Source organism: Micropterus salmoides, unplaced genomic scaffold (assembly GCF_014851395.1).
Source record: "Micropterus salmoides isolate LMB-PRFRI ecotype aquatic unplaced genomic scaffold, ASM1485139v1 Ms_hic_scaffold_14, whole genome shotgun sequence".
NCBI lineage: Eukaryota > Metazoa > Chordata > Actinopteri > Centrarchiformes > Centrarchidae > Micropterus > Micropterus salmoides.
The window spans coordinates 12,666,568-12,691,242 of record NW_024040485.1 but is presented as its reverse complement, the minus strand read 5'-3'; the positions used below and the strand labels follow the sequence as shown (position 1 = coordinate 12,691,242).

Sequence of the window (24,675 nt, the reverse complement as noted above, 5' to 3'; positions counted from 1 at the left end):
GCGCACACCTCTCCTCTCCCTTCCAAACACTAGTTACCCTCAAGCAGTCAATGGACATGAAGTTGTTGCTGTGATGTTGAGACAGAGCTCAGTTAAAACTTTATGGATGAAAGATACTTTTGTTACAGATTAATAACTCACTACTCTGAAACTCTTGCAACATGTACAGCTGAATCGAAGCTGTTTACCGTCTTTTCGCTGACCCGCCCTTCTCTGCTTCTGATTGGCAAGTAGTCCTTAACTAGGAACTGCGCATGTGCAACTCCCAACAAAGATCATTTAGAGACAAGATGCATCACTTCATAGCTAAGACGAAGCCTTCAACATAGGGTGAAAAGAGGAGCTGCAGCAATGTGCATTATGACAAAAAATATGGTGTTTTTTGAAAATTAAACCTGTTCTGGTACAACCCCTAAATAGGATTTTGAACCTGAAAATTTGCATAATACCACCTCTTTAAAGCTGGTGTAGGCAACATTGAATAACTAGCAAGAGACAGCTAGATTTTGCAAGTATTCAACGGAAAAAATCCCACACCCTCTCGTCAAGCCACCCCCAAAACACATTTTCATGCACAGTGAGTACAATGGCATTGTGCGCACAGGTAGACCGGCCAATCATTTTGTTTGAACCAAATGAATTGCCTACTCCAGCATTAAGCTTAAGTTGAGCCTTTTATGATTAGTTATCCATTTTTTAATTAATTGACCTTTCATTCACTAACTCACTTTATGCAATTTTAGCTTTGCATTGGCCACTTTGAGCATCTAATATTATTGACAATTCATGTGAGCTTTTAAGTAGTTAAAGCAACTGACACTGAATCAATTTAGCTCAGCATGAATATTATTTTTCTCATTGTTCCTGTCAAAATCCTAAAATTGTCTCATGCTACATGACTTTTACTTCTGAAATGTGGTTTAAACTGAGCTCTGGACTAATGAACGAATATATTCTGCAGTGTTATTCCTGGCTAAAGTGTCGTGGCAGCATGAAAGTTGAGTCTACATTGTAATCCTGTTGCAGCCTGAACCCAGCTCCCTGCACCATTTCACATCGGTCCACTCTGACCAAGCCACACAGTGATCTGACAGCATAATGACCTTGGAGTTCTCGTGCACTTAGCTACGGCTGTTTCAGGATGCTGATTCTTCCGAGAATAGTGTTTGTAGTGTGTGTGTGTGTGTGTGTGTGTGTCAGCATATTTGCCAACTACAACATCAGTGTGCCAGCTGGATAGTGGCAGAGAGACCTGTAGCTGTACCACATGCACACATTGACTCATTCTGGCATGATAGTGTCAACTCCTCTGCCAGTCATGCAGATTTTATATCATGTAATAGGGAGAACAGTCCAAACCAGTCCAGCCAAACACAGCATCTTGGGAAATACACACAAGTTTGTATGTTTGTTAGAGCCAGCACAAAACACAGCTTTACTATGTTTTCTGTCCTTGGAATAGGTTAATTCCAGATAAATAGGATGAAGATAATCAAGGATTACATTCGCTTAATTGTCTGTTTTTTAAAAAAAAAAGGTAATTGAATAATGTGTTTCATGTTATTTTCTGTGCTCCATCTTTGTCCTGTTATTGAGGAAGTTTTCTGCTTAGTTTGTGAGAAGTAAAGGGACACTCCATTGCTCTTATTTTAGCTGATTTTAGCTGAAAGTGTTTATTAATGTAAAATCTTTTAAATACACCCAATATTGCTGGACATAATTACATTTATCCCTACTACTTAAATAATAGTGTGTGGACTATATATATACTAAGAATGTTCCAAGTGTGTATTTGCAGTATGTATTTTACCATTCTGAGGTAACAGAAAAGGATCAAAGCCTGACTTTGGAAAGCTAATGCTAATCAACCTTAAAGCCACTAAGTGTAAAATTAGAAAATGGCTGACTTTGGTGTCGTCTTGACTTTGGAATCCATCCCAGGACACTGAGATAAACAGGTGTAAAGCAACACGTAGACTGCACTGGTAATGTCAAGTTATTCTATGAACAAAAACAAGACAATATGGCATGTGAATAATTTGCAAGAAACTATTATCTTCTACACATAGAGAGAGCTAAATGTTTTGCCATAGATTTTCCTGGAACTGTCTCACCACCACCTGAAGATTGTTTTTAATTCCAGCTGTGAGTAGGAGTAGTAGTAGCTCATTTCCTTAATTCATAGCATTGTGGGAAATAAGTGTGTCACACTCAAGTGAATTTGGTCTCCATACTGGCACCTTGAGTATACTTGATTTTGTCACTTTTCTCTATGTAAATCTACCGTATTCTCACAACTGGTTACAATTATTATGTATTATGGAAATGAGACACAACAACAGAATTTATATTTTTATATATTTTGACAGTAGATTGTGCGCATGACCATGAAAGAGGTATTCAGCTGCATTATCTGTGGGATTGAAAAGGTCTTAAACGTTGTGTTGCCATGGAATTAGTTTCATGACCTCACACTATCTGTCACCTCCCGCCGCCCCCACCCCTCGCTTTGTGTATCCGTTGTTATTCTCCCATTAGCCCTTTCATTCCTCTCTTTTTCAGTTTCTGTCTGTTTATCCTCCCTCTGCTGTCCTTGTCCCTCTCAAACACAATCACTCTCCACTCGCTTCTGTCATGCTCTTTCCTTCTTTTATTCTTGCTGATGCCGTCTTCGTCCACCTTGCTCTGTCTCCGTTTCACACACCCTCTTTCTTGTGCCAGGATACGACGTTGTGCTACATGCATTCTCCATCTGTTTCATGCCCCCTACTTCCAACCTCTTCCGTCTCAGAACAAAAACACATTGGTGAACATACTGTGCACATGGATTCGAGCCATTAAGTGCTTTTTGCCTTGCTTGTGTGGGTAACGATCCACAACACTGCTTTTGAATAGGGCACTGAGTAGCACTTGAAAGCAATAACTGTTACTTGATGTAAGACACTGAAGACTTATTACAGAATCAGTACTTGTATTTCAAGTGTTTCATTAATGAAATTTCCTGTTTACTTTTTTATGTACACAAAGGTCCTACATTACGCCAGAAAAACTACACAAAAATAGTTTTTACTCACTCTAATCATGGCTGTGTGTCTGAATATGGCAGCAAACAAATCTGAGGGGATACAAAACAGTGTAGAATTATTTTTATTCATATTTTTATTTATACATACATGCACTGTACAGTTAATCGACCATATGAAGCATTTCAAGGCAGCTGACCATTTCTTTATTTTCAGCTTGCCATTAATGTCAGAAGCAGCATGATTTTAAGTTTTGCAAACTTTTGAATTTCTTTTTATGAAATGCACCTTGGGAGTTGTAGTTGATTTCTTTCTTAACTCTAACCATTCTAAGCATTTTTGTAAAGGTTATATTATTATCCCTTTAAAATTTTTTGTAATTTAAAAAAATCCAACAATTTTTCAAAAAATTGTCTCAGTTGTGCCCTTAAGGAAACTGCAGAACAGCAACCTTTTTAAACCAAAGTGGAGCTGTGAATACACCACTGTTAACCCTAGATCTCTCTCTCTCTCTCTCACTCACACACACACACACACACACACACGACTGGATACCTATAATCCTGTGATCCAGTAAATTCACACTTGCATGCAAACACAGAAACACGCACACGAAGAGGATCACTGCCTTTGCCACGAGTCATTTTCAGAGGATAGATCCACAATGAGGACTCCAGAAAAGAGGGGACAAGAGAAGGGCAGATGACAACCAAAGGACAAAATGAAATAGAGATAAACAAAGTTAAAGATATTGTAAAAAAAAAAAAAATGCATTGTACATGTAATTGCTTGACTTGAAGACTTCTTTCCCTTTCTCCTTGTCCATTGCATACATTTTTTCTTCCTCTCATTCCCTCCTTCCATCACATCTACTTTACTCCACCTCCATTTCTTTTTCTCTCTTTCTCCTCTTCTCTGGAAGAATAGCAATTACAGTCCATGGTTGGCGGAGGCACTTGTAAATGATTGAAAGGGAGAGAAAGAGAGGAGAAGGAGGGAGTGGACAGGCTAATAAGATTCAGAGAGCTGAAAGTCTCCATTGTCACAGAGTCTGTGTCAGTGGGAGGCAGGAGGAGAGGAGCAATCTCTCCCTCCCCCCTCCCCCCTTTTCTCCCCTTTCACTTCCCTTTCTCTAGTTTCCTTTTTCTCGCTGTCCTTATTTCTTTCTATTTATTCACCCGTCCTGAAGCCAAAGAACCAAACCCAATTATAAACTCAGAACGTCTCCAGAATCCAACCATGGCACAGCTTCGGTTGTCACTTAAGTAACATGAAGGTGCAGAAAGTCTCAGAACAGGACTGCTGATTAACAACCAGCCTGTCGTGAAGTTTGTGTGGTCAGATGGCCTGACCAGTGACGCTGTGAGGACATGGTGTCATTGTGTTTTGTACATGAAAGTTTAGTTTAGTTTTCACAGACTGCCAAATTGACTCAAAGCACTTTCCCCCTCTTTTTATTCAGATTTTATTCTAAGCACATGTGTAGGAAGATGTTCGTGTTAATCTTCCGTTCAATTACTGTGCATCGAGATGTAATAGCAGTGAAAAGACTTTATTGCAGTCATTGAAAAAAGACATCATTTTCAAGTGTCAAAGTGAACAACTTAACAAAGTGTCTTTTGTTATGCATAGCACAAAGCAGTAAATACAGTATTTTACAAGGTTATGCCTTTTTTCCCCTCAAATACCAGGAAAAATCTAGCCTGTGTCCCTACGCTGGCTATCTGTAGACTCGATGATTCATACAATGAACTGTTTTAACAAGCTAATCAATGTTAAATTTCTCTTCTTTATTCCATCTTCTTTTTGTCAAAACCAACATTACCCACAATTCAACTCGACCACCAACAGCTTAGTCTGAGATTTGGGTGTCTTATGCTGTTAGTAGCTGATGTATCCTTCAGCTGCTGGCCTCAAGCAGAGATGAGCAGCAGGCTAAAAAGGTCTGGTCAGCTCCCTTCTTTTTAACTCCGCACCCCCGGATTTCTTCATTTCCAAACTTGTAGTCTTCAGCAATGGCTGATGTTGACTCACATGACGACACTACAAAAAGCTACAAAAGCTTTATAGATATATTTTTTACATATCCTAAATGCGTCGGTACAGGTCCCCTTTAAAGGGGAAATTTTGCAGCTATTTGAATAGCATAAATTATATAATATTATATAATTATTAACCATTTTAATCATCAGTTTATAATTAAATGAATCATCAAATGTAAACATCCCAAATATTTCTCAGTTAAACCTTTTAAAATAGAGAGAGAACACTGGCAGCAGCATGACGCTCCGCCGCTTACCGTTCACTTTACACTTCACAACCGGTCTCACCTCAAGAAACACATTTTCCTCCTGCAATGACACACCACATGACCCGATTTCTGCAGCAATAGAGTAAATATATAATTTGGCCTGACATGGCCTTACTTATTTCTAGGGTCAAATCTTGGTTACCAGGAACCAGTTGTACCTGTTACGACCTCTACACATGGACCCATGTTCAAGACCACTGGCCTGATGGAGAGTGAGCGCGAGTGATAGGAAGGGAGGGAAAGGTGTGCCAGTTGTCTGTTATATTCCAGTGATTTTTCCGCTTTGAAATGTGAGGTATGTGGTGAGAGGGGCAGAACAAATCAACTAAATCAGATCAGGGAAGAGAGAAAGAGAAGAGCACTAAAATCTGTGAATGGATGCCACGTCACAAAACCCTCAAAACCAAATTTCTGTGTCCTTAGTGTCAAGTCTGACCCAGGCTAAAACATATCCTCAAATAGGCTGACTCACACTAAGTACGTCTTACTGCCCCAGGTCTGCTCTCAGTGAACTGTGCTACTTACCTAATAGCTCAGAGATGTGGTTCATTATTATTGGGGTGGGGTGGGGGCTATGGTGTGTATAGTGTATATTTGCAGACAAAGCAGAGATGTATCCCCCAAAGTGCAGTGGGTGCCCCAGATAGAGCGATCAAGCTGCGTGATTATAATGTATTACTGGAATATCACCACATCGATAAGATAATATTACACTCTTGTGTGTGCGAGCGTATGTGATAATTGCACCGCTATCAACCTACCACACATTACAACTCTCATTTATCAATTCTACCTCCACCAACATTAGCTCAAACCGACATTCTCCCATTTTCCGTACATGTGCACACGCACACATTCATGCACACACTTTGTATTATTCATGTCTTCTGTGTCAGAGCAAAACAGGATGATGTCAGTTGTTGTTTTAACGTCTCCTCTACTCACTGACCTCTACTTGTCACCATCTTTCCAATCAAAACAAAAACATGTTGTGACTAAAGTGCATCAGTGCGAAGTTGGCATCTTCTTGAATTGAAGTAATAGTTTATAATTTCGGGAAGTAAACTTAGTTCTTGCCAAAAGATGAGAAATGCGTTGAGAAGTGCTTCTGTGCATTGAATGCAGACCTGCAGTCTGGAGGCAATTAACCTATCTTAACATAAAACACCCAGCTACTTTTTGCCAGGAACAACAATACAGGACATAACTCCCTGTGAACCACAAATAGTCTGATGCGGATAAAACAAAAAAAGATATGTGTCATTTAGTGAGTTTTAGAGGTATTTTTAATAGTATTTTAGAACTTTGGACAATGCCAGGCTAGCCGCTTTAGCTCCATGCTAAACACAATTTAACTCTTGCCAAATATTCCTTTAAAGCGATTGACATTATCATTAATATTAGATGTCAGAACTCTTCAACAGCTCTTGAATGCTCCGACCAATGCAAAACACTGTTCCTATTAGGAAGAATCTGAGTTTTGATCCCTGTTTTGATGTTTTAAGAATTAAAAGAGTTTGTGCCTCTGACACTGCATGGTTACCAGTTTGATTCATACTTGAGCCACATGTTAGATTTTAGTGTGCAGTCATGTTGCTGCACACTTGTTTAGATAGAGGCTTCTCTGCAAGCATAGTTTAGTTTTGTTCTAACACTTAATACAACACTTTGTGATTCCAGAAAACCCAGTGTACACTGTACAGCTACTAAGTGAACACGCAGGGGTATTATAGTCAGGAAGCCGCAGAGACGCTGAAAACACACAATGCGCTCATTGCCTTGTACTGGCTTGCCCTAAATGAAGAATGATATAGGTTTCTTAAGTGGACTATTTCTTTAAATTTAAAAGAGACAGTGGGGACATATTTGATATTTGTAGCTTTACGGAAGACGACACTGAACTGTTTACCTGGTACTCAAATGTAACTCCATTTATAAATTACCTTTCGTGTCAAAAAGCAACAACACACCTTGTGATCTAAAAATAGCCTTTTTTTGTTCTAGAGTTTTTATTGCTGTCTGCGAGCCAACTAACAGCATTTTGAGACAAGACGCAACCATGTTCAACTTAGTGTGAGAGGGGAAGAGGAAAAAAAGAGACATGACTGTGGATGAGAGTGGAGAGGATGGAAGGGGATGAGCAGAAGTGGTCAGGGGAGAGGGCTGCTGGGACTATTTGCATTCAGCTCTTGTGGTGTAATAAAGAAGTGTGTTATGAACATGTAACCTTGTTGGCATCGATTATGCTCCTCGCCTGTGCGGCGTTGATTGGAGGAGACCTCTCAACACAAAGCTCATACGTCAATGCTAAGTGGATTATTAAGCCATACACCTGCACTGGCCTCATTGCTCGCTTTCTCCTCTCTGCATCACAGTCATCTCTTACTGTGTACTCATACACATATCATACGACGTGACGTACATTACCAGTATTTTTGATCAATGGAAACAGAAAGTATCTGGTCGTTGTGATCATCTAAATGTCTTAAAGAATATAATATTTCTGATATGCATTCTGTAGTTTTCTTATTGTCAACAAATCCCATGAAAAGACCAACAACCAACAAGTCAACCTCTCAATACGTTATGATTTCAAACAGTGTCTGAAATCCCCTCACACAATTCAAAGTCTGTGTCTGGCAAATATTGTAATTTTCCAAAATGACAATACAGCAATTGTCCTACTTAAAGCAGCAGTTGGCTAGATGTAAGGTGGTGAGATGAGAGGAGGTGAGAAAGTATGCTGGTTTTAAACTTCTGTTTCATTTGCAACAGATAGAAGCACTTCAGCCTTTAGACATGGTTGAGCAACTTTTCGTACAAACTACAGGGCTTAAAGCAAGACATTTTTCTGTGCCTGAAATGTGTTCGGGCTTTACGACAAAGATTGGGGAGGGGGTGTGGGGGGTCCTCCCCCTGAAGATTTTGAGCAGTAAACACTTCATTTCCTGCATTCTGGTAACATTTTCTGCCACCACCTATAATCAGTGCTTGAAGTGGAAAATATAGGTGCTGGGCGATACGGCCGGAAATGTTACCACGATAAAACATTTTGTTTCATTCAATATCGATTATTATCATGATAAATGTCAAATCATTATTTCTTTCAAGTTTAGAGGCAGATTTTTTCTCCTGAGTGAAAGTTGAAGAAACCAGATGGTTAATTGTGGTTTTAAACTTTTTTTTTTATGGTTAGAATAAACACTTGATGCCAAACAGTGGATCACTTAACAAATCTGAAGCAAAACATTCAAAACTATGATGATTATTAAGTCAGATCTTTTTTTGAGTCCCTTTTCCTTAACAAAATAAAAAAATTTGAGTGCTAATTTGTTCGTGATTCAAATGAAATAAATATACATTTGTATTATTGTTACTGTGGAAAAATTTATCACGATAATTATCCATATTGTTTTATTGCCCAGCCCTGCTGGTACCCCCCATTCACATCCTCTAATTAGTTAATGCTAAGTACTAACTCATCACTAATCATCCATGCAGAACAACAAGTTCAACATTTTAAAAGTTTACTGTAACGTTAGCGCAACAAACTTTTAATGTCCCGCCCCATCCAGGCTGTGATTAATCGGTTCACGAAAAGTTACTGTGACAGCTACTTCATGCTCACGGCTGCTCCCGAGCCTCTACCTGCTCTGTCTCCACCGACAGAGATTAGCAGACAGGCAAGAATGGGAACAAATGAGCGCCACATAGAGCCCACCTGTACGCAAAAAGGTCCCGGGACCCAAAACAGTAAAATGTAGAAGTAACTTACTGGTATCGGTGGCCCACGTCAAGCTCTGCCTATTATCAAAATTGGCACCACTTATCTTTGAAGCCGGAGTCCATCGGTTGATCACATTCCGACAAAAATGGCCTTGTTAAGGTCCAGACGATCCAATCCAGTAAAATAATTAGTCCAAAATGCATTATTATTTCAATAAATACACACTGACTGCTCTTACAACGTTTTATATTAGCCTAACTACAGTTAGCATGTAAACAAAAAAAGCATCAACACGTTGACCTTTTGAGTGACACCTTAATTGACCCAATAGAAACTTCTATGCCCTGTTCACAGCCTATAATGGCCAATAAGTGTCCACGTATAGCGAAGTGCCAGTCCCCTTTCTTTCACCGACAGAGCCACCGAGCCACCAATTGTGCAGAGGAACTCTTTACACACACATCGGGCAACAGTCAAAAAAAAGAGGCACAAATATTTTCGACAGACAATAATATAGTCGAATACAAAATCGCCCAACACTGGAATTCCGGCACAACACCTGAGAACTAGTTTGTTTCAAGTACGCCTCAGCCTTTAGCGCCAAGTTCCTTCACTGGTAGTGAAGAGGTGAAATCTTTAAAAATAGGTCTAAAAATACATAATTCCAGTAATCCAGTTAATCACGCATTTGGTGGGGACTATTTTCAGCCACAGATTGATACATATACTCACATGCGCTAGTGACTGTTTACAGCAGCAGAACTGTGTATGTATCGACTTAAAATAAACGACAATGCCCAGGTTCATTAAAATGAATGAATGTGATACCCAAGTGTAACAGTGGCTTGTTGTGTGTTTGTAGTGTTTGGAGCACAAAATGCTCTATAGCACAGGAGAATAAGATATATCAGGTTTGGATACACAAACAATACTTGTTAGTAGTTAGTACTTGTAGGATCAGTTACAAGCTGCTTTTAGTTTTTACTTGGATTTGTTAAGACTAAGAAAAATAAAACTTACCTTATCCTTTAGATATATATTTGGCATTTGTGGTATCAGTGCTTGCTTAAAAGTAGGGTAACACAGTATGTCTAAAATAGCCACCTAAAATGATTGGTTGCGCACAATTACAACTAACAACAAATTAAATACAGAGCTTTCTTTACATGTAATAGGTACATACAGGATTAAATCACATACATGGCCCTCTTTATTTCTAGATTTTGACTAACAGCAGGTAATATGTTTGTTTTTTTTCTTTTAAACACGGGATGCTTTGTAAATAAAGTAATAAGTTTGATTTTCTGACACTGACGTAGAAGAAAAACATGCACTAATGACTGACATTTTTCATCCTGCTACAGAATGAGTGCTGAAAGTCTAGTTTGTTAAAATGAGGGTTATGGTTGCAGGGCTTTGGTTGGAGCCCAAACGGCAAAGCTTGGTCATATATTTTAATGATCCTTGCTCCCTGAACGAGGGGCTGTATTTACTGTCCGGGACAGAGTTTTAATGCCAGCCCTTTTAAATTAGTCTGAACCCGCAATCTCATGCACACAGACACACACGCTTAGTTAGCATTTGATCCGTCAGTACTCAAAGGACTGATGGATAGATTTCTAGTGATATAACATATGGTGTGGCTTCATCATTGAGCAGCGTAATTACCTTTCATGTTGTGTTTACACTGACTGACTTCAAAGTCTTTGTTTATTTTTTAGGAATATATGTTTTCCAAATCCTGTGCATCTTATTAAAAGCAGCATTATGCAGAGCCTGTCCCTTGAAACCATTATTTCTGCACACATTGCTTTGATACACGTACAGTATTGCTTTGAAGCTAACAGCTCTCTCTCTCTGTCCCTCACTCCCTACGTCCCTCGTTCCCTCTCTTGCTTTCTTTCTCCCCGTCATCTGTTTTTTCTTTCCACTACTTTTTTTATCCTCTGTTATCCTCTTCATCTCACTAACTCTTCCCTCCCTCTTTCCTTATTTTGTCAGTTGGGCGTTTGTTGATCGAGTTCAGCTCCCAGATGACGATGGAACGAGTGCAGAAAGAAAACCCCAACGTGACGGAGGGCGGCCGCTACACGCCTCCTGACTGTCGGCCTAGATGGAAGGTCTGTGTATAACTAAAGATTATTAGTAACTAAGTCAAAATGTTAAGTTTCTAAGTCAAAATTGTGACATTACAAATTCAAAATATCTTACTAAAATATCAAAATCTTACTCCCTCATAGTTTGAATTTGTCATTTTTATTTTATCACATATAACTTTTCATCTATTTTTCCTTTTCCTGGTAGAAATGGGAAAAGCAAACCAGAATTCTGTACAGAAATGTGGTCGCTTTTTTCAGAGTGGAAAAAAAAAACAATTTAAGTGTTCGAAGTCTTTTTCCTCTTGCTAACACTTCGCTGAGGTCAGGGTGTTTCCTTGAGTAGCGAAGATAACACCAAAATAGGTGCACTTGTCATAACAATGACTAACCGTACAGAAACCAAGGTCAATTTGCTGCCAGTCTTCATCTGAGTGCAAAATTACCGTGAATTTACACAGTAAATTACTATTCAACCTTGAAAGGTTTTGACACGTGAGAATGACTCACTATAAGCACAGAGATACAAGACGACCTCAGATCTGTCTTAGATCTACAATGCCATTGAAAGGTCCTTCCTTGAACTGCTTCATTCATAAATAATGAGCACCAACTTTGTGTAAACTGTGACATTAACCAGGGAAATGATGTTCTGGTGCAGAACAGTTCAGCATAGGATGAAACAAAGCTCATTTAAGCATAATTGCTCAAAGAAACACTCTTCAGAGATCTGAAAGAGGCACTGTCTCATAATCTTTGTCAACAGAAAAGCTTCAGAGCAGCGCACCTTGACGGATCATACTCAATTTTCTTTGCCAGCATTGATTTGATTATGCATTCGAATGGCTCCCCAACTCATTGAAATGTGGTAATGTTTTATTGTAAATGTTCCTGTTAGATACAAACAAATTACCAGTTGAAATTCCCAAACAAATTACCATCTCTGTTGTTTAGGTGGCCATCATCATCCCGTTCCGTCACAGAGAAAACCACCTAAAGTACTGGCTCCACTACCTCCACCCTATCCTCAGACGGCAGAGGATTGACTATGGCATCTACATCATCAACCAGGTAGATCATGCAAGACCTCCTCAGCCTGAATGCACAAATATTGTAAAGTAAGACCAGGACCTTCTGGCTACATTTACCAATTATTTTCATTGTGGGTTAATCTGAGGATTATTTTTGTCTTGAGAATTTGTAGCACAATTCTATAACATAAAGTTTGAAAGAAAGTCAAGGCTGAGTTGAGTGGCCTCCAGCAGCTAACTCATGCACAGGCTCCACGAGTGGTCAGCCAAATAGTGTACATCAAAGATGTTCTTGTTAAGGTTTTGTTATTTGTGGTTGGTCCAAAAAAGGAAATGATCTCGAGGAAGAGCCTTAACAGTTCTCAGCACAAGACAAGTGGGTAAACGGATGTAGGCTCTCTCTCAGTCCAGCTGAAGCTCAACAGATTTGACAACCCAATGCTGCTTCACAGGAGAACCAGTGGTAGAGAGAGAGGGAGTCAAATCAAATCAAGTTGATTTATAAAGCACATTTACAACCAAAGTTGTCCTGAGTGCTGTACAATAAAATAACATAATGAGATAACATAACATGGTAAGCAGCATAACAGTATTATCCCATACATAAATAATTAAGTAAAGGAACAGATGGAAAATTTAAAAGCCTTAAGAACAGTCAAAGTCCTGAGAAAACATGGAGGGTGTTTACGTCATGAAGACGGTTGTATGATCAGGTTCTTGTGCGAGGATTAAAATACTGTCATTGACAATATAACACCACATTGAATTTATGTTTAATTACACTGATCTTTGGCTGATGTGAGACGTTGTTTGTTTTGCACCAGCTCGGATATATACGAGCTTTCAAAAAACATCCCAGTACAGTATTACAACTTGCAAGTTGACGTGAACACTATTAATTCAGAATATTACAGTAACGCCAAAATGGCATGAATAATACATTAATACACAGTTAATGATAAGTCCTGCCCACTACCAGCCAGCCAAAAAGTGATACTATGAGCCTACAACTCATACTAACATAGTCTATTAACTCTTTGTAGGTGGTCAGAAAATAGTGAAATTTGACCATCACAATTTCACAGAGCTCAAGAGGATGTCTACAAAGTGCTTGTTTTGTTCAGTGATATAAAAAAGCAGCAAATCCTCACATGTAAAAAGCTGCAACCAGCAAACGTAATTGCTAATTCATTTTGTGTACTAATCAGTTGGCTAATCGTTTCAGCACTACCTGGATCTCTTCCTCAGTATACAGAAAATTTGAAATGATCACATTCATAATCTCTCTAAAAATTTAGAGAATTCAAATGTGAATTTCTCCTTTCTCAATCTTTAGTATGACATCACACGCAAAGTAGGTCATGGGTAATAAATATAATTTTTTTCTTGCAAAGACATTTGTTTTATGATAAACTGCATTACAGGCCAAGCAAAAGAGTTTAGGTATGTCAAATTACGCTATGACAAGAAGTAGACATGAACTAGATCTGTCAGCTCATGTTAAGTTCTGAGTAGTGAACCAATAATTAGAACACTGTTGCCACCATCAGGTATTTCAGTTTATTAATATGGCGGGGGAGAGTTTATAACTGCATGTAGAAATTGAGAACAAGTAAACCTCAACAGGCTGCCCTCCATCTTTCCACAACCCCAACTGATCTTCAGTGACTGATTCTTCTTACAACAAAAACCCATCTGCAGCATAAATCAGCAACATATTTACTTTCACTGCACTCAGTTCAGCAGAAGCACAAGGAGCGTGATTTTCTAAGCAACGCTGTGAGAGTGTGTGTGAGTCTACCATGCTGTGTTGGATGAGAGTTCTTCTTCCTCTACATTATCGGTAATGAGCTCTCCTTTCTGCCCTTTCTCTCCCCTGTGGGCCTTGCGCAACGCCTTAATCACTCCCCCTGTGGGACAGACCTTTGGTTCCGCCTGCCCTGCTGTGTTCTGCTTTTGATATGGCTATGTTCCAGTGTCTTACTGTCTTGCTTTTACACTTGTACACACGCACAAACACATATTCTCTCTGAGCATCTTAGCAATAATGAATCTTTCTTATCTCAAATGTAAAGATGCGACGGTGAGGGTGTGTAGAGCTGTTAGAGTGGGTGCTTTTTAACCTATCCTTCCCTTTCCTTTCATTTCTCTAGGAGAGTGGCTCAACTCTCTTTGAAATTTCCATCACTGTTACAAAACTTTCTAGACTTTCACTTTATCTTCACTTTTATCTTGAGGCTATGTAACTTGATCAGAAATCCTGGCACATGCCGGCAAGTTTAAATCTGACTTTCATTCATTTCTGTTTCCCGCTTGTCTCTGATCATGCTGAATCAAATCAAATCAAACATTATTTATATAGCACCTTTTATGCAAGATTACAATACAAGGTGCTTAAAAATACAATGAAAATGCAAGAATACAGTGAAATAAATCATAATATAAGTAAATAATATAAGGACATGATTATATAGGGATTAAGAGAAGACATGGTAGAGGAGGTTCTGTGAAAATGATATGATGATGATGATAATAATAACAACAATTTATTTAGCACATTTCAGATTATAAAATAGAGCAAAATACCAAAATATAATAAGTAAATAATATTAAAATAAATAGTAAAAATATTAAAATAAACTAATAAAAATATTGAAAATGGAAAAATAAATGTGAAGGCTAACAAATATAAAAGGCTTTTTTTTAGAAAGTTAGGTTTCACTCTCTGAAGACTGTTCAGCCTCTCATTAAAAGAACTGTAAATATCACTGCTCCAAACCTGTATCTCTTGTCTTGTATTTGTTTCTACCAATAAAAGTCATTATGTAATGCAAGATCACAAGGTAATATGATTTTACAGTTTGACAGCGACGTCATCACAGCTGCTGCTACATCGTCAACTCGTTCACCTGCACTTCAAACAGATACAGCTCCGCTGCCCGGCTGTAATTATCTGTAAAACGATCATCATTTCCATAACTGTTTGATTTAGAGGGGTTTGTCTGAAGTGGAAATTACTCATGTGTATTTTTAAAATGCATTTAAACTTGTTGAGATTCTTAAAACCAGATATATTCTCTCATGTAACCAGCTACGCAGGTGCATTGTGTAGTGGGGTTAATTTCTGCCTCGAGTTTTTAGATTAGTTTTGAAATGACCCAGAGATTACCAGTGATTTTAATACCACAGCTGGAGGGATCTACTTTAGTTCCACTACAAGTAATAATGACTGCAGAGTGTTCCCCTCTTTAAAACTGTTTCTTAAAGGACTGATTCATCAGCAACTGCTTATGGGTAAAAAAAACCTTTGGGTTTCTCCTTGATTGAAATTTGGATTTTATACTAAGTGGTAAGGAAGGGCATCTTGAGGTTATACATTTTTTATTCAGCAGTTGCACATCTAATATTATCATTGTGTTTCCATTAGCTCCAAATCGGAGCACTGCTGCTACACTTATACTCCCAGGATTTATGTTTGCATTGAGCTCTGGCCACATGCCAAATTAGTCTAAAGAATTTGGGACTTTGGGAACCACACGGTTTGGAGCCTGGATTTATAACATATTTTAAAATGTGTCCACCCATAGTGGAGTTTTTATGATGATCTTGTTGACAGCAGATCATAAAAGCTTTATGGCTATAGCTCCAAATAAAAAAAAATGAAAAAGGGCTCCCGATCTGTACCTGTAGGAAGGCCTAACTGTTTCCTTAATAAACAACACAAAACAAAACAAACAGGGGCATGTATAAAAAATATCTTTCCGTTAGGTTTTCATCCTGTTACTTTGTTTCAAATGCTCAAATCTACCCGTGTAGAGAGAGGTTATGCACGACACATGGATATCAAACTACCAGACAAGCTGAGCGGAAGTCAGTGGTGAAGTGGACAGTGAAGCAGGTAGACTAGAAACAGGACAGACAAGCGGGCAGATTGAGAGCAGCTGAATCAAAGAGACAGAGGTGGGATTTTGATGACAAGAAGTCCTGATGTATCTGACACGATGAGCGATTAAACCTTTACACCCAGTGCCACTTACTGAGAGGACGGCGGAGAGCACTTTTCTATTGCGCTCGCTCGAGTATAAAATGAGTGGAAGTCTGAACCTTTTAACATAGAGCCACTGGAGGGGGATGCAGGTAGTGGGATGAGCAGTGATAATTTTCCCCCTCCGGTCTCATCCTTGCTAACAGATAGTGGCTGTCATGTCCTTAGAGTCAAAACAGTCACTTTGTGGAAGAGAAAGGCCCAATGGTAGACGGTACAAATGCCCTGGGATCACCTTCACTTCACACACATGCACGCAAAAACACACATGCATGAACACACACACACATATACAAATTAATGTCAGTGTTTCCCACGCATAGGATATACTTAGGCCTGTCCAAGTATATTCAAGCCTGTCTAAGTAACGTTACATTGACTAGCAGTGTGGAGATTACACCAAACTGATGATGTTTTGGAAACCTGATAAAATAAGAGTCAGAGATCCAGTATCAGGCCAGTGTTAAAGTGAAATGTGTAAATCAAAGAGCAAACAACACGGGCAAGCTTCAGCCACTCAGAGCTGCAGACATCACACACGATTGATCACGCGTGCACACACACACACACACACACACACACGCATCAACACAGCACTCAGTCATTTTAACCTGATGGTATGATCTCTGCCTGTCATCACAGGAGATTGATGGCACACACATCACACACGCACGCATCAACACAACACTCAGTCAGTGGGTGGAGTGCACGTGGCCGAGCAGCGTGGAGAAAAAACAGACGGCACAGTTGAAAGAGGAATGATGGAGCTGAGAGGAAGCACATTAAAAGGAGAAAAACCCTGGAGGAAGGTGAAGTGAAATGCTACAGAATTACCGGTACGTTCACAAGCAGATATGGTTAGTGCTTAAAAAAACAACCAAAGAAACATGCTAGCAGGGCTATAAGCAGCGGGCTACGTATGTTATTTGGGGTGAGAGAGAGAGAGACCACGTACGTGTCAGTAAATGCAACTTTCAGCGTGTGTATCGATAACAGATAGTGCACATCTTTAAAGTATGATTCAGTTTTGTGTAAAATTATACCCTGCACTGTAATAGCACAATACATGAAATAATTGCCCTCCAAAAAGGACCTCCCTCTCACTTGGCTTCCACAAAAATTTACCCCACCTCATGCCACTGCTCAGTGCACCATGATGTCAGAGCTACCCTTCCTGAGTTGATTCTGTAAGAAACATGCTATTTAGTAAAGCAGCAGTCAGAGCTATGGGGAAAGGCCACGTGCAAAAATTTACAGACAATGATTCCCTCCAGCGGCTCTAAATACAGTCTTTTTGACTATATTTAGAGCCGCTGGAGAATTTTGGGTTCAGAATTTTGGGTATGGAGATTCATTCGCCACCTTTGAAACCACATACTTGTGGTAACATATTCTTGACCCAAGGTTACTGCCGTTTTCCAGTCCTTTCAATCATATCTTCGGCAGTGAACAGAATTTGCTATTCCCTCCCCCGTCCCCAGTCTGTTTTCAGGAAGGTTATTTTATCATTGAACAGAGAAATATGCAACTCTTGTTATCATGTGACAGAGGTTTCATACTTAGTAAGTCACTGAAAAAGGTAGTTGGATATGGTTGAAACTAACTGCAACTAATGTCACTTTATCCGACAATTTCTTTCTCGAGTAATTGTTTTTTTTTGCTTAAAACATGACTTAAATGATTATTTGACTAGCAAAATTTTTGGCAGTTCATTTTGTCTGTCATTTAATTTCTTAGCACTTTATTGTATTTGCCAGGAAATGGTTTAATAATAGCAATGATTTATTGAAAAGGGCACATGTCAGAGGCTCAGCTGCTAAAGAGCACCACAAACCGCTTGTCATTTATTCTTATTGTGGCTGAATTCACATGAACATTACTTCAGATTGGAGGCTGTTTTGTCTGCTTGCTGCACCATCCTGCCGCCTTTGTTTTGTCTCAACCGGACATTTTTAAGCAGCTATCATCTCACACTAAAAAGTGGTGCTACTGGTGAGGTACGGTGAGTAGGCGTTGCAGAGGGATCATGCGGAAAGTTATATAGCAACCTTGCTGTTCTGCCCTGCTGCTCTGTGTCCTCTGTGCCTGCCGAGGACCGGGGCCAATGTTTGTTTGTTGGCCATCGGCTCATCATGTAAACTGGAGAAAAGCCCAGAGAGGGGGACCGAACAAAAAGAAAAGCAGGTGAGAAAGAGAGGGTGAGGGAGGTAGGTGAGCGACAGAAGTGATGAAGAAAGAAGAGCCATCTGCTGTTAGGATTTTTATGGCTATATTCAGGTCGAAAAAAGCTGGATGATATTATTGATTTATAACGTCTAGTACGCTGCAGCTATGGGGAAGTCTATAAGGCAAAAGTCACGTAATATTCTGCCTTTTGTCGTTTCTTCTCCAAAATCTTCAGTGGTGGGAGAAGTACAGAGATCCTTTACTTAAGAATAAGTACCAGCACAACAATGTAAAAATATTCAATTAAAAGTAAAAGTCCTTCATTCAAAATTATTTTAGTATGGTATTATCAGCAAAATATACTTCAGATATCAAACGTAAAAGTAATGGTTCTGCAGCAAGAAGGCCCCTGTGTGTGTGTGTGTGTGTGTGTGTGTGTGTGTGTTGTGTGTGTGTGTGTATGTATATAACATTATTATTATTATTATTATTATTGTTATTATGATGATGATGATGATGATGATTGTTAATACTGATGCTTCAGTGTGTAAGCAGCATTCCTATTGGTCCTAAAAACTCATAGACATCTGAAATGTGACAAATGGTCCCAACACTGCTTTTTTGTAAGAGGTCACAGGACAAAAAGGTTTGTGTGTGTGTGTCGTGGCTCCAGTCCAAATGCAAAATACGAATATTCTAAATCAGTTGTAATTGCTAAAGAAAAATACACTGCTTAGGCAGTAACTAAATTTGGAGGTGCTTTTGAGTCTAAAGTTGTCTTAGTCTCTTTTTTTGTGGGATTTTTGCACCAGCAGATAATCGAGAGGATAAAAATGAAAGCAGGATAAAATGCCACATACTGACATCTGGTGTCAACACACACAACAGTAAAATCTTTCTCTGGGCCCCTGGCTCCACTAATCCACCAAGATATGACCCACTACCTCCTTTCTCCATCTGCCACCCCGCCATCCCCTCATACACACACACACTTGGACTTTCCAGCAACTGCATCTGTCTAGATTCTCGGGTTATGTTGTAGCGGAAGGAGAATCCAGTCATCCTTCACGCAGTTTGTGTCTTCTTATTCACGCCTACACTTCAGTTCCAACAGTGTCCGGCACTGAGTGGACACCAAAGGATCAGGTTGGATTAAGCTCTCTGTGTTTTTGTCTGTATTTGTTTGGGCTTGAAGGTCACGCTAAGGCGGGCCGGGCAGTTCATTGGTCTTGGAATGGCCAGAGAGCCTGCTAGTTTTTCTGTGCAAGACTGCCAAAATATTTCTGGGTGCACCAACCTCTGCATTTTACTGGTTTATCTTTGTTGTGCTTGTCTTTGTTGCGTTGCTGATGTGCTCATTTTATCAAATTTCAAGAGACTCGTGTGATGCCACCAACTAAACTGAAGCAAAAATGCTACAAAACGGTCCATCCTTTTTTAAATTTCAGATAAGAATCCAATTGCTGTTATTTGACTGCCAGCGCTGCAGCTAACAATTACTTTCATTATTAATTAGGCAATCAATCTTTTGGTCCAGAATGTGTCTGAATTAATTAATGGGGATCGATGCCCAATTCTAAAAGGACCTGTTTTCAAAATTTCTCAAAACCCGAAAATCAATAAGGTTATAAGCTTATCGATACTGCGATTGAGACTAGCGGGTCCTATAATGTAACGTTATGTGTCGAGTGTCAAATCTGATTTAACTTTAAACACAATAGATAAGAAAACTAATGTTTTTTTAGTGATGACACCGAAACACGGCATCAAACGGGCCCGGGACTCTTTATAGTCAGGCTGCAGCCCCTGTTGCTCTCTGTCGGCTCCTACATACACACAGCAGAGCGAGATGCCGTGCCATTGCGGTGGAGACGGTGAAGTTAAGTTAGCTCCAAACTATTCAAGTTGCCGAATGCTCCGCTCGTTACTGTAAGTGTGTGCACAAAAACTTTTGTGAGTAAAAAGATAATACAATATCAATACACCTGTGTGTAGGTTAAACGTGTAGAAAGGGTTCTCTGCTCTGTCCTCAGTCTCTCAACCTGTATGTTTTAAACAAACACAACTAACGTTAGCTTGGCATTAGTCAAATGTTACAAACAAGCTAAATGGAAAGCTGTCTGTCTGTAATATACACTGGTCTGTAGTCTTAAAATTTGGCACATTGTTGTAAACCAGCCGCTCTGCCTTCTACCAGGCAAGAGAGGAGGAGGAGGAGGAAGGACTGAAACAGTTTTCTTTCTAAATGTCACTCAGTATTGTCAGATATCGAGTTTATTTGCTGTTGTAAACATTAATGTTGCTGCTCTAGAAACAACATTTAGTTGTATTTAAAATATTAAATTCTAATCCTACAATTAATTAAAAAACAAGCAGTTAATATGCACACTTCAATATTTATTTATTTATCGCAAGTCATATGTCATCTCAATATAAACACAATGTTATCGAATATTTTCCTCATACAGGCCAATCTCATGTCCGTTGGGTCTGGTCGTGCTATTATATATAATAACTGTCACCAAATAAAGTATCGATAGTGGTATAGATAAAGACTCAGATCATTAAGTAGTCTCTATAATGGTATAAATATCAATAAAAATTAATGATCCCCATCCCTTTCCATCATGATTTTTTGTAGGGGAACTCAGGGATTTTATGCATCAAAGTCTGTTGAATTTCTTCAAGCGATGTCACTTGAGTCAACATAGTTTGTGGCTGAGTTGGGGGGTATGGAGTTAGAAAGAAGTGACCTTACCAGACCCCTGTAACCCGCTCCTCATCTCTGCTTGACGCTACTAACATAACCATGGATGTATAAAAAGATCTTTATGCCAGACCAAAAGATATCGCCTATTTAGTTCAGTATGAATTGCTTGCCTGGCACATAAAACCATGGTACCCACATTAAAAAACTCTCAAAACTGCATTTCGTGGCACAAGAACAGCAGTATTATAAGTTACAGTTGTGACTTTTCTCCTCCAACATTTCCGCTCTTTTGGCGCGAAATGCATTCTGGGATACCTGGCTATTCGAAGTCCACACAAGTCACCACCGATGCAGGCTCGGTAAAATGGCCGAAGCGAGAACACATCCGGGTATTTGACTGTACTTGGCTGGATGCGGACTTTTGATTTGGAACAGTACTTCGACTGATGACGTTTCACAAGTCCACAAGAACACAAGTACAGACAAGAACGCAGATTGAAAAACAGCAGGTCTTATTGTACATCCATTGCGGTGTGGGTAATGTTGGTGCTAGCTTTTGACAAGGAAGAATAATGCCTGGAATAAAAAAGACTATCTCTGGTTTGCTGGTGGAGTTGTCTTTTAAAGCCCAAGCTGATTGTCAAGTGTTTCTTTTAACTGTGAGGTGTCCACACTTGAAAAGGACCAGACTTCGGATTTCACTCAGAATAATTTATTTGAATAATTGAACAGGAGTTGAACAGTATAGGTGAAAAACCTTTAAACACAGAAATAAAAAGCATTTTGAATAAACAGGTATTTCCACAGTAAACACAAGTCAAGGTAAATATTTCAAAAACGGTAAGTATATTTAAATTCAATATTATTCTTCACATTTCACCAAACTAATTATGCATTTTAATTAATCTTTAACAAAACAATTTTGGCTTACTATTTAAGCATTCTTTTACACAAATTAGGTAGAAAACCCACACATTTTAACCATATATATCCATGCATTTGAACATAGTTTCTCCCTCTCTTCAACCATGCAGCGACAACTTTAACACACCCATATTAACACCTAAACAGAAAAGATTTAAACAACATTCAAGTGAGCTTACCGATAGCCCGTCAAATCAAAAGTCTCATTCCCCGCAGTGGATGTGTGCTGCTCATTCCGTCATGTCAGTCCCTTTCCACCAGCCAAATGACTGCGTTATATGCTCCCGCTGATTGAAGTGTGTGCGAGCTTCTGATTGCTCAATCTAATTCACCTGGTCGAGGGTGCGCCAGGGCGCGCACGCACGGTCACACGCGGCTGCCGATGCAGAGCGGGGCGGCACGCAGGTGAGACGGCATGCAGGAGGAGGCGGGCACACGGGAGACAGGCGCACCTCTGCCAGATCAGCGCGACACCTCCCACTCGATCTTTACGTGGCGGCGCCCGGAAAGATCGTACTCTCAGGTGGGCTGGTCTCTGACTTGATCCTCCCATGGTATGAGGACCACAAGGCGCCGGACGTCCCGATGCAGTATGGTACTTGATCCAGGATCTGCGGCACCAGGTCTTGAGCTTCTCACAGAGATGCTGGAACTTGGGGAGACTCTCACATGAACATCTCGAACGACACCTCTGAAATCAGGATTTGCGCCGATGACTCTTGCAAGCCTGAACTGCCCTCTCAGTGCATTTTGGTCGCAGAGCCAAACTATGTCTCCAATGGTAACGTTCCTTTCAGCAGTATGCCACTTACTGCGAATGAACAGGTTCGGGCCAGCAAGTTGGCTCCAGGACTTCCAGAAGTTGTTTACTATCGTTTGTACTTCTTTGAGCCTCTTGAATGGGTAGGTGGTGTAGTCGACAGTTTTGAAGTCTCCACTTTGTGTAGCTCGACCAAGCAATAAGTTGTTTGGCGTGATGTACTGGATGCGCTCTTCTCGGCTTTGGACTCTGGCGTCAATGGGTCTCTCATTGGCAAGATTAGCAGCTAGCTGGAGCACTGTCAGGAACTCACTGAAGGTAAGACCTTCTACATTGCCAAGGCTTTGGAGGGCTCTCTTGGTGACTCTGACAGCAGCTTCGGCGGCTCCGTTTCGGTGAGGTGAATCGGCCGGGAGGATTTTCCACATCCAGGTTGTCTCATTTTTGGCAGCATACTCTTCAAGTGACTCTTTGCTCTGTTGATTCAGGTAAGTGTACATCTCTTTAGGACAGGTCTCGCTCCGACAAAGTTCGTACCAGGATCAGACCAGATTTTACGGGGATGGCCTCGGACAGCGGTGAATCTCTGGTAGGTAAGCAGGAAGCTCTCTGTTGATAGTGTGTTTGCCAGCTCGACATGAATGGCTCGGCTGGACATACAGCAAAACACGACGCCCCATACTTTCATGGTCACTCTCTTTTTGACATCATCCTTAACATGGTAAGGTCCAAACAGGTCAACAGACGTAAACTCGAATGGTGCAGCAGGACTAGACCTCTCATCAGGTAAGTTTCCCATTATTTGCTTGCAGGTTCTTGCTTTTGCTTTCTTGCAGACGATACACTTGTCAACGACTTTTTGGGCAATGACCCTTCCTCTGATGACCCACGCCTTTATCCTCATCCGCAGCAGGGTTCCCGCCACACCTTCATGTCCCTTACTGTGTGCTTCTCTGGCTAGCAGGGTAGATAACCAGGCTTGGAAAGGTAGGAGGGGAACAGCTCTGCGGTCTTCTTTGAAGGTCTGGATTCTCCCACCACAAACTAGAAGTCCACTTGTTTGGTCTCTGTAGACGACTAATCTGTCTGTTGTGGTGCCTGGGAAGTTGACGCCCTCTTGTGCTGCTAGGCAAAGGTCTCGAAACACGTCCCGTCTCTCTCTGACTGTAAGGATACCCGAGGATGGTACTGCCTCCCACTTTTCTTGGTCTCTGGTTTTGGCACTTAAGAACTTTTTAGCTGCTCTCCAGATCCAAGCCACAGTCCCAATCAGCCTTCTCAGGTTGCTGAAGCGCTTTCCATCGACTAGATGCCGGACTGCTGCTCCTGCTGGTGGTCTTTCATACTCTAGCTGGGCTGGATTTTGTGCCGTTTTCAGGCGACATCTGGAGAGTAGTGCTACGAATGTTTTTTTCTGGATCCTTGTGACTTTGTCCCGAGCTTGGGCTGCGACGTCTCTGGCGGATTTCTTTGGCCACTCATCGTCAGGAAGTTGGAGGAACTTTGGACCCGACTGCCACTCGGAGTCCTCAGTTAGGGCATCTGGACTGGCCCCTCTAGTGATGATATCTGCGATGTTTGCTGGCCCTGGAATCCACCACCAGTCTTGGACGTCGGTACTGCTCTGGATCTCACCAACGCGATTTGCGAAGAAAGTCTGGTAGCCATAACTCTCACGCTGTATTGCACCCAGGACTGTTTGACTGTCGACAAGATGATACCATTTCTTGACCTGGAGTCGGCAGTGTCTCTGGAAGTAGGTCTTGAGGCGGGCTGCGAAGACTGCTCCGCATATCTCAGCTTTTACAGGATCCCCTTTGTGGTCAAGGGGGGTCAGCTTGGATTTGGATTCGACCAGTCTCACAACGACACCACGGCTGCA

General features: G+C 40.5%; 2 protein-coding genes across 2 annotated transcripts in view; one reads left to right on the top strand and one right to left on the bottom strand.

Moving 5' to 3' along the window:
• b4galt2 (UDP-Gal:betaGlcNAc beta 1,4- galactosyltransferase, polypeptide 2) overlaps nt 1-24,675 on the top strand; it is a 187,187-nt gene that overhangs the window by 71,310 nt on the left and 91,202 nt on the right. The window contains exons 3-4 of the mRNA XM_038717739.1: nt 11,063-11,181; nt 12,112-12,228. Coding sequence (XP_038573667.1) covers nt 11,063-11,181; nt 12,112-12,228 — 236 coding nt within the window. The remainder of the gene's footprint in view (nt 1-11,062; nt 11,182-12,111; nt 12,229-24,675) is intronic.
• On the bottom strand, nt 21,825-23,298 carry LOC119901944. Its single transcript, XM_038717740.1, has 2 exons — nt 22,213-23,298; nt 21,825-21,866 (listed from the first exon to the last, which is right to left on the bottom strand). Exon 1 carries the CDS (start codon nt 23,291-23,293, stop codon nt 22,553-22,555), a length of 741 nt encoding a protein of 246 aa, XP_038573668.1. The 5' UTR covers nt 23,294-23,298; the 3' UTR covers nt 21,825-21,866; nt 22,213-22,552.